Raw genomic sequence first — 11,342 nt, forward strand, 5'->3', positions numbered from 1 at the left:
TTCATTGGATTAATGACATTGTAATGAACAAGTATTGGACTCTCTACCAACTGAGCTTTACATGACTTGAAAGCTCGGTCACATTCACGTGTCCACTTCCATGGTACATCTTTTCTCAAGAGTTCGTTCAAGGGATGTAAACAGGTGGACAGACATGGCACGCACTTCCCACAATAATATACTTATCCTAAAAAGGATCGTATCTCAGATATGTTTCTGGGAGTGCGCGCATTCCTGATCGCATCAACTTTACCCTTGGTGGGGTGTGGACTATCCTTGTCTATCTTATGACCCAAGTACTCTACCTAGTTCTGAAAGCACTCACACTTTTGTGCCTTCACTCTTACACTGTGTGTCTCAAAGCATTTGAGTACCACTTCCAACCTTTCATCATGTGTCTGCCTGCCAGAGGCTGAGATGAGGATGTCATCTAAGTAACACACCACACCTTCAATTCCGTCTAGAATTTGTGCCATAAACCCTTGAAAAATCCCCGGGGCTGATGATATGCCAAATGGGAGCCTATTGAACTGAAACAATCCCAAATGCATGTTGATAGTCAGCTTGGAATTAGATTGTCTCTAAACTAAACTAATCTAAAACAAACTAAAGGAAGCCGTTCAGCCATTCGATACTGAATGTCCTCCTCCTTTAACCAGACGGATTCTCCTTCGTCAAGGAGTTGAATAATTTGTGGCTCTACGACACCACCCTATGAAAATTGACTGCCGTGTTTGCTACCATCATCGACACTTCAAATGTTGTTTGCTGGCCAAAGCATCAAGGGATAATCCCATTTGATCATATGGCACAATAGAAATGCAGCTGATATATAAGTTGAACCAAACCTTAGGTCAGCCAATTCCCTCTTGCTGGAGGACGGATCTTGCTCTGTGCGCTCCTGCTGTGTTGCTTGCTGAAAGGTTTCCAGTTCTTCATTTTCCTGCAAAATGAAAATAGTGCTCAATGTTTATACACACATGAATGCAAAACAAGATTACAACATATCTTTGCTGTGTCCATCTTAGAATCTTTTAAATTAAAAAATAAATAAATACACAAATATTTAGTCATCATATGCATCCTGAGTGACAAGTCCTACCAATGAGCAATGTCATGACTTCATCTTTACTATCTTGAGATTTAGTATCCTGCTCAATTTATTAATTGATGCAAGGGCTTGTTTCCGTGCATGTCATTAGTAAATTACAGTGCTCTTTTAAAAAGTCCCTTCTAAGATTTGTGCTTAAAAAACATTGATTTCCACCTTGAGATCATGTTTGCCTTACATGAAGTTTCCCAATATCCTCCAGACATCTGTCTCTGTCCGTCTGTACTGCCAGCAACTTTTTCTCAAAAGATTCTGCCCGAGAAGCAAGTTCCTTATTCTCGTTAATAACATCCAAAAGTCTTTGCTTCATCACTGACAATCCCACCAAATATTCTTCAGGTTTCTCCTGCCCTATTCCATCGGCACTTTCAGACATTTTCACTCCCACCTTTACTTGAGCCAGATTTTCAAGTTCAGTTTCTTCAAGGGCTTTCGGCCTTCATTACTTTGTTTTAGATTAGTTTGTTTAAGGGATCTTTAAGGGACTTTGTTTAAGCGGTCCTTGTACAACTATCCATTGCTCTTTGAAGATGGATTTCTCATTCTCAAGATGCTTAATTTGCTGTTGTTGCTTTTGCAACAACTCCTTCAACTGATTATCCTACAAAGACAGGATCTGGTTTAGCACCTCCCTGTACTGAACCAACTGTGCGTTTAGCAGTGCGTTGTCAGAATTAAGGTCATCCATCTGAAGCTGTTGGGAGATATGCTGCCAATGTGATCATCAGTGCACTGGCAGCAGGTCAACCATCAACAGAGTAGTTGTTGACATCGGAAGCATTGGAGAAGTCAAACAGCTCAACTATTGCTCAGTTTACATCTTCACTTGCTGTACTTTGGCCAGAAGGTATAAAACACGAGAATGTTCTTCTGTTTGTGACTCACTTAAAGTTTTATTCCCTCATATACTTCCCTTGAAAATATTGATCCGTAAATGATCGGTAGTAACAGAGACGGAGATACTGTGCACACTGGATGGAACCCAATGATTATGAACACCAAACATAAAAATTGGGAGTTAAAATTAATCAGGTTGTCACAACGGCAGAAGCCGTCCTTTTGCCCATTATGTCTAAAACTGATCTTTATGGTGAACTATTCAAATGTTAATATATATAAAGGGGTAAATTCGGTAAAATTACAAATATTGGTGTACTTTCCAGATTTGTCAGTGATTTCCAAAATCTGTCTCTATTGTTTGTCATTTTACTTTTAATATTAGAAATTGAACATGTGCATGATATAATGCTTTCTCATTGTATGAGGCCAGCCATCTCAGTCCAACTTTTAATGGCACTGAAATTGAGTTGAAGGCTTTTTCAGTTTAGCAAACCTCAGTATATATTTACCTTCTCAAAACTAATGAAGGCTTTACACTTTCGAGATGCAGCAGGGAAACAGGCCCTTCGGCCCAATGAGTCCAGGCCGACCAGCGATCACCCCAGACACTATCCTGCACACTAGGGACAATTTACAATTTTTACCAAAGCCAATTAACCTGCAAACCTGTACGCCTTTGGAGTGTTGGAGGAATCAGTAGCACCCGGAGAAAACCCACGTGGTCATGGGGAGAACGTACAAACTCGGTACAGACAGCACCCGTGGCCAGGATCGAACCCGGGTGTCTGGTGTTGTAAGGCAGCAACTCTACCACTGTGCTGCCCCCCCCCCCCAAACAGAAAAATATTTTATTCAACCTTGGCAAAGCTTAAAATTAATAACAGCGTAAAATGTCGAGTGAACTCAAACATTAAATTTCCACAGATATATAAAATCACAGTTTAAACTGAAAGTGTCAGACTGAGCACATACCAGAAGGTTTTGGCCAGCTGTGGTCTGCTTTGTCCATCCTTGAACCTGTCCTTGTCTCTGAAGATCCCCCACTTCCTCCTCCAGCTCCGGCAGTTCTGAGATCAAATCTGGATCTGAGCAGTCAAGAAAGAACCAGTCATCCTCAATCAGTTTTGTGCCACAGGAAGACACGTCATTCAGAAAGACAGCATGAACACAGACACAATATGGACTGATTGGACCCTGGTGACCATCGCTACCTTGTGGCTTCCCCAAGTTAAAATGTTAGTTTCTGACTGGGCTAAAACACCTTGCAGCTGGCTGGCTGGCTTTAAATTTTAAAAGCTTGCAGTGATTAAATAAATCCTTTCGCATTGAAAAGTTATAAGGAAGTTTGGTTCATTTTACTTACATCAGGTAATGGATGGAATAAATTATGGGTTAAAACAGTGTTCCCTTTCTTTACTAAATAGTCCAAAGAGTTGTACAGCACAGAAACATGCCCTTTTCCATCCAATGTGTCTGTGCTGACTATCATGCCATCTAGATTAACCCCACTTGCCTATGTTAAATAAACCTCCTAGTCTTTCAGTGAAACTTGCGTATTCATAAAAACTCACTCTAAAGTATGTAATTGGAAATTTAGCTGCATGTTTAAGACCCGGAGCGCGGCCTTACATCACCCGGCGTGGCTTTAATGGCCGCGGGACACTTACCATCGCCCGCCGGGGGCTTTGACTCTGATATCGGGAGGAGAACGAGGAGTGCAGGGGAGAGATAAGACTTTGCCTTCCATCACAGTGAGGAGGAGATTCGTTGTGATGGATGTTTGTGTAAATTGTGTTGTGTCTTGGTTCTTTTTTCTTGTGTGTATGACTGCAGAAACCAAATTTTGTTTGAACCTCAAGAGGTTCAAATGATAACAAATAAATTGTATTGTATTGTATTGTATTGTAAGTTTAATGCTAAATGTTATAAAATGATTAGAGTGCTGAATTAACTAAATAATTAAATGAAAGTATATTTTAGTTGGGGTTTATAACAATTTTGGAAAATGAGCTGTAACTTTAACTGGAATGTACTAATCATTTTAGTGCATTACTAGGGCATTCATTTCATCAGGTCCCACATGGTAGGCGAGTGCAGAAGATTTGGGCACATGCAATGCAAGGTGGGCTAGCCAATTGGATCTAAATAGGAGGCAGTGATGGAAGGATGTTTATCTGATGGGAAATATGTGATTATTGTGGTATCACAGGGATCACAGCTGAGATTTCTGTTGTTTGGTGATAACAGCTTGGATCACAATGTAGGATATAAGCTTGCAGATGACATGAAAATTGGTGGTTTATGGAGAGCGAGGAGATTTGTCCAAGGTTACGGCAGGATATAGATGAGATGGAAAGTTGGCCGGAGCACAGGCAGATAGAATTTGGGAAGTAAAAATGGTTGTAGGACTTAGGTCAGGACACTGATGAATGTTGATGAATAGAGACTTAGATGTCCAAGTACAAAGTTCTCAAAATTTAGCAGGGCAATGGACTGGTGACAAAAGCATATGGCATGTTTGCCGTCGTAGGTGTGGGTATAGAATATAATAGTTGGGATGTTTTATTGCAACTTTACAAAACACGAAACACTTGAAGGGATGTGTGCAGTCCTGTCAGGCTATGTATTCTAGTTTACAGTGCTGGAGTAACGCAGCAGCGATAGATTTGGAGCGAAAGATTTGGAGAGAGAAAATTCACAAGGATGTTGCCTGGATTGGAGAATTTTAGTTATGGGGAGAAACTGGATGGATGGGGCTCTTTTTCCCTGGAGTGAGAAAGTTAAGGAGTGACTGATGGAAGTATGTAAGATTATGTGAGGCAGGGTAGATAGCCAAAATCTTTTTTCCATGGTGGTGTTACAAAACAAGAGAACATAAGTTTAAGGTAAGAAGACGGAGTTGTAAAGGCGATCTGAGGGAAAGTTTATTTCTCTCCCCCGAGAGGTCTTTGTATCTGGAACTAGCTGCCAGAGGAGGCAGAATCAAATGCAATTACAACATTTTTAAAGTAATTTTAGACAAACATGTAATAGGCAAAGCATAGAAGGAGACATATATAATGCAGGCAAATGAGATAAGTGTAGATGGGAAACAAAAATCAGCATGGACGTGGTGAGATGAAAGGCCCATTCCTGTGCTGCACAACTCCGATTCTAATTACATCATCATACTAGGCAAAATATTTTGAACCATCTGTTGTCATCATAAACTAATTACGGAAACAATTCAGCATTGCTGTAAGTAATTATAAGAGCCATGAGAGGCTTAAGGGTATAAAAGAACCAAGGACTAAAGCGACTCACAAATAAAAGAAAGCTTGTCGCAGCTAACAAGCAACATTTGTTCTGAACAAATGGATGGAACAAGGGGAGAAAATTCAGCCCAAACAAATTTTCAGGGTACAGAATTCCAGAGATTCACCACCCTTCGCAATGGGAAATTCGTACATATTTCAGTGTCCCTTTATCTTGTATCTAGGGTCCCAACCCAAAACATCCCCTATTCCTTTTCTCCAGAGATGCTGATCTGACCCACTGAGTTACTCCAGTATTTTGTGTCTATCCACATGTTCAAGACTCGGGCACAAATGGGAACATGTCAACATCTTCACAGTCAGGCTCCATTGAGATGTTTAGCATTTTGAATAATATCACCCCTAATTCCTCTAAACACCAAAGAACACATTCAACTTCCTTGCTGCTCTTGTTGGTCGAATTTGCCTCGCATTGTGCGATATGTTTAATCAGCATTTACATATTTTAATTCGAACTAAATAAGTATCAGATCAAAATTAAGATGTCCAATGAAATACAGAAATATTTTAATTAAAATTATTTTAAAGTGGATTGTATTATGAAATATTTATGCAAGAAATCATCCAAATCTTTAATTTAGGGGCCATCAGATTATGGTTTGCAGATGTAACCAGTTTGCAAATCCAGGAAATTTCATCCATTCAAGTAAATTTCTCTGGATTGTTGTGGAGAAGGCTGCAAAGCACCGTAGTTTGTATCAGTATTCAAAACCCTGGGACAACTTCATGATTTCCAAAGTCGTCCAAAATCCAAAGTTCCCACGTTCATAATATAATAACTAAAAACATTACAACAACCTCAAAATCTGAGGGATTCATATCAGCGCAACTATCTTCATAAATATTCTGTCTCTGCAATTAATCTACCTTGGGGAAACCACTTGAAAGAAATGTCACTGGCTTATAGACACAAACAGGCAAGACACACAGCAATCATTAGCTTGTCAATGGCAAGATAATTTTTTACTTCAACGAGGGACACGAATACTTGGGCGTAAAAATAAACCGAATATCAGTTCTGGGGAGGGTGGGATGTAAACTATATGCTAATGCATTTGCCAACTAACTTATTAGCAAATATTAAAAGTGAAATGATTGTGGCAAAATAATTTTCCTGTCTGTTTTGTGATTTGGAGTTTTGTGATTTGCAAAGGATATTCAAAATGAAATTTGACTCAACATACAAAGCACCAAAGAACGTTTAAAGACAGTAATTTATGGCCTCATGCAAAGAAGGCCAAACATTCACTATTGTGCAATGGTAAAGGTTGCATAGGAAGGTGGGAATGATCAATGGCAAATTATATTCCACAGGAATTGCGCATCGACACTTCTGAGCAGGGTATGTTCTGCGAATAACAATTAAGTCACAGCACAATTTAGCTAGTGAAGTGCCTTTGTCTCGACTGAAATATGGACAACAAACAGATCCCTAAATAGAGGTGCACTCAACTTTCAAGTCATCAAGATCAAATCAAGTCATTTACTTCTTAAATATTTTAAACTAAAACAAAGTAAACTGTATGATTTGTTCCAAGTGAGAACCAGAGAGCACTACAACTTACCTTCTCTTTTTTCCTCAACTTGATTCATCCTTAAATCCATAACAGTCCACTCATCGTTGTCATGGCTCGGTGTTGACTTAGAAACCGTTTCTCGCCACTTCATCATTTCCTCTTCAGATTCAGAGTCACTTATCTACAGACACATTACACACAAAGCAACATCATCCACTCATCTAACTGGCCAATTAGTTGCTTGATGCCATAAGAAACAGAAGTGCTTCGGCATGATACAAGAGTAATGATTCTCTATGTTCGCCACCCGGACATATTTGATGAACAAAATAGCAAGCTGATTTGAAATTTAGAGTTCTTCAGCAAGATGACCAGAGGTGTGATAAGCATTAAAAACGTAACTTCATGGTGAAAAATATAGTTTTAAAAAGTTTACCATTTTTTATTCTCTGCTGGAAATGATTTGATGATTTCAGTGATATTCAGATACAAGTAAAATTATTTTAATTGTCTTTAAGATAAATGGACCTATGGAGCAAAGAAGCACAGACTTGTTCCTTTTAATGTACACCTTCAAGACATATTGTTACGTCATTAGAATTGCAAGTTGTAGAATTGGATAATTGGAAACTTTTATCAAGTTAAAAAATCAGCCCTTGAGCCTTATTCATTCTGTCACGTGATCATGGCTGATTTGATCTTTGATCTAAACATTTACCTAATCCCCATAACCCTCAATTTTCCCGCAGTGTAAAATTCTAGCTGGCTAACCCTTGAATATACTGAATGGTTCTCCACCCACAGCTCCGGAGGGTAAAGAACTCAAAAGATTCTCAACCCTCAGAGGAGAAATGTCAAGTACTTTGGATCCATCTTCACTGAGGAGGATACAAACAATCTTCCTGATGTACTAGTGGCCAGAGGATCTGTGGTGACGGAGAAACTGAAGGAAATCCACATTAGGCAGGAAATGATGTTGGGTAGATCCCCAGGGCCTGATGGTCTGCATCCCAGGGTACTTAAGAAACTGGTTCTAGAAATCAGGATGCATGGTGATAATTTTCCAATGTTTTATAGATTCAGGATCAGTTCCTGTGGATTGGAGGGTAGCTAATGTTATCCCACTTTTTGAGAAAGGCGGGAGAGACAAAACAGGGAATTGTATACCAGTTAGCCTGACATCGGTGGTGGGGAAGATGCTGGAGCCAATTATAAAAGATGAAATAACGGCACGTTTGGATAGCAGTAACAGGATCGGCCCAAGTTAGCATGGATTTACGAAGGGTTTCATGCTAGAGTAATCTGTAATTTTTTGAGGCTGTAACTAGGAAAATGGACAAGGGAGAGCCAGTGGATGTAGTGTACCTGGACTTTCAGAAAGCATTTCATATAGGTCCCACATGGGGGATTAGTGGGCAAAATTAGGGCACATGGTATTAGGTATTAGTATGACTCTCGAAATAATTTTAGCATGCATTATACTTTTAATGTGCCACTGCCGACAGCTCCATTCTACCACAACTATTTTATGATTGAATTTTCCTGCAGGCTCACATCTATCCCATGTCACTTACTCTTCAGAAAGGGGTTCTACACGGAATGGAGTGAGCAGTGAAATGTAGGGAAGCACTCCTTCATACAGTTGAGCCCAGATGAAAAATATACAATGTACATAACTAACTATGTAAACATTTTTTTTTAATTGTTTCCTATATCATACCATCAATTTTCCTTTTTTGAAAAGATGAAGTAATTTCATTCCAGGTAAATGGCAAACAGATCAATTAATCGTCACCAGGTGCAAGGGACTTATATTTGGGGTACCTGTACATTGTCCAGCTCCTCTTGGATCTATGCGATTTTAGACTGGAACGAAGCTTCAATTGACAAGGACCTGTCCTCCGATCTTTCCGCCTCTTGGTTCAGAAGCCCCACTTGTTCTTGAAGAAAGAGAAAGGAAAAAACACCCATAATGATCTGATATTTGTTGCAAAAAAAAGCAATACCTCCACAGTTTGCAATTTTTTCCACTCCAGTTAATGGCAATCAGTGAAAATCATATGTTCTACTAATTACAAGCATTTGAAATCACAAAATATCCTTGAAATGCTACAACTCATTAAGCTTGAAAATTGCTCAGGCAAAATGGTAATTCCATTTACATATTTATCCAATGATAAATTCCTTCACTATCACTAGTGAGAAAAGATTAGAAGCTTGAATAAAGCTCCACAGAAAATGTGTCTCTTCAACATTTTGGAAATTAAGGTATAAAGTTACTTAATCCCAAAACAAACAAAATGATCATTCTCCACTGGCTCCATTAAAACCCTTATTTAGTTTAAATTACTCCAAATGAATATCCTCTTCTGCTGCTGAATATAGTCTCTCTACCTTGTCCCTGGTTTCACCCTCTCTTCCGTAAACTGACATGCAAACACAGCTCAAGTCTCACAGAGATAAGACATTCATGGAGTTAATGAAGTGTCATGGTTGCTCTGTGGTCCTCTCATTAAAAGCTATTTGAAATTAAAATACTTTGATGTACCATTTCCGGCAAGGGCATTGTGAATGGTAAAATGTCTTAAAATGATTTTGTTTAGAGATACAGCATGGAAACAGGCCCTTCGACCCACTGTGTCTGTGGCAACCAATGATCCACGCACACTAACACTATCCTACACACTCTAGGGATAATTTACCATTAACCCAAGTCAATTAACCTACAAACCTGTACGTCTTTGGAGTGTGAGGATACCGGAGCATCTGGATGAAAACCCACAGGGAGAACATACAAACTCCGTACAGACAAGCACCACAGTCAGGATCAAACCCCGGTCTCTGGCGCTGAAAGGCTGCAACTCCACCGCTGCGCCACCAGGCCGCCCTTCACGATGTCATGTTTTAACTATCAGCACCGTCTCAAAATTAAAATTCAGTGATAGCGATGGTTAAAGGATTCAAGAAGAGAATGTTTTTAAAAGCATCTGTACGAGTCTGTACAAATGACTACTGTGTGTTCCTGTCAGCCATTTGGCAGACTCTCACAAATGCTTCTCAAAGATTTATTTTCTTGAATCCTTTAAACAACACTATCTTCTGATCAAGGAATCTGACCAGAATACCTGAATGAAAAAAACTTAGATTACACGCTACTTTTCCTGATCACTGAATGTGCGAACCCATTTACCAACCAATGAAGTATATTTTTAAGTGTGATCAGTGATAAAATATGGGATTTACAGCAACTCATTTGCATACACAAAATCTCACAAGGTTACAGGGACGAGATAATTACATGGCAAAACAAAAATGAAGAGTTTTGTTATAAAATCCACTCCATTCCTCTAATGCTAGAATAATTTAGGGCAAACCTACTCCCTACCACGAGACGACAGATGTACAAATCTGCGGTAGGACCATTTATGGCCAAAAATATTAACAGGTCAACTTTGAGTAATTACCTTCCAGTTCGTTAATCTTCCGTTCGGTGAAATAATTTAAAGAACCAGTTGCCTGTTCTGCAAGGGGTGCACAGAACTTGGCGTGAGGTCCTAAAAGTTGGAGATATTTGTGAAGTTGTAAACAGCACTGATCTTTCTATGATGTTTCTCCTCCCTTGATTTTACCGAGCTGAGTGCTGTGTTTACCTTTGAGATTTGTTAAATCAGCTTTGTGTCTTTCCTTCAGATCTCGGACCTTGATATGCGTGGCGTAGTCTTCAGCCAGAAAACATAGAATTAGGTGCAGGAGTAGGCCAGTCGGCCCTTCGAGCCTGCACCGCCATTCAATATGATCATGGCTGATCATCCAACTCAGTATCCCGTACCTGCCTTCTCTCCATACCCTCTGATCCCCTTAGCCACAAGGGCCACATCTAACTCCCTCTTAAATATAGCCAATGAACTGGCCTCAACTACCCTCTGTGGCAGAGAGTTCCAGAGATGGAACGGCACTCTCTGTGTGGAAAAAGTTCTTCTCATCTCGGTTTTAAAGGCTTTCCCCCTTATCCTTAAACTGTGACCCCTTGTCCTGGACTTCCCAAACGGGGGAGGCACTGTCTGATCTAGAAATTCACATGATGCAGAATTTTGTGATAGTTTGCGATGAACATCCCCTCTTGGCGCTGTAATTCTAGAGGCTAAAAGCACAGAGTCCATCCAGTCTGACTAAAGAATCTCCCCCTCATCTCCTTCCCAAAGGAACATCCTTTAAATTCTGAGGAATCAGTCTATGACCTCTAGTCCTAGACTCTCCCAAAGTGGATGGGAAAATGAAGAACGATATAGTACGCAATGACACTGTTGCATTATAATCAAGACCCTGTTCACTGCAGTAGAACCTCCCATCTCCTATACTCAAATCTCTTTTGATCTTGTCAAAGCTAAAAAAAATTCGCTTTCTTCACAGCCTGCTGCCAACTGCATGTCATACTTTCAATGACTGGTGCTGCAAGGCTCCACATAAACGCTGATTCAGCACTATTCCAGATCATAAAACCATTTAGATAATGAACTTCCTTTAGAAAAAAAAAATGGGAGATTCATCACATTTAAGAAA

General features: G+C 39.7%; 1 protein-coding gene across 1 annotated transcript in view; it reads right to left on the reverse strand.

Moving 5' to 3' along the window:
* LOC129707127 (uncharacterized) overlaps positions 1-10,722 on the reverse strand; it is an 18,682-nt gene extending 7,960 nt beyond the window's left edge. Inside the window, exons 1-3 of the mRNA XM_055651916.1 lie at positions 6,831-10,722; positions 2,924-3,036; positions 849-943 (exon numbers count right to left, since the gene is read on the reverse strand). Of these exons, the coding sequence (XP_055507891.1) occupies positions 849-943; positions 2,924-3,036; positions 6,831-6,936 (314 nt within the window). The 5' untranslated portion in view covers positions 6,937-10,722. The remainder of the gene's footprint in view (positions 1-848; positions 944-2,923; positions 3,037-6,830) is intronic.
* Between the last annotated feature and the right edge of the window lie 620 nt (positions 10,723-11,342).

Source organism: Leucoraja erinacea, chromosome 20 (genome assembly GCF_028641065.1).
Source record: "Leucoraja erinacea ecotype New England chromosome 20, Leri_hhj_1, whole genome shotgun sequence".
Lineage (NCBI taxonomy): Eukaryota > Metazoa > Chordata > Chondrichthyes > Rajiformes > Rajidae > Leucoraja > Leucoraja erinaceus.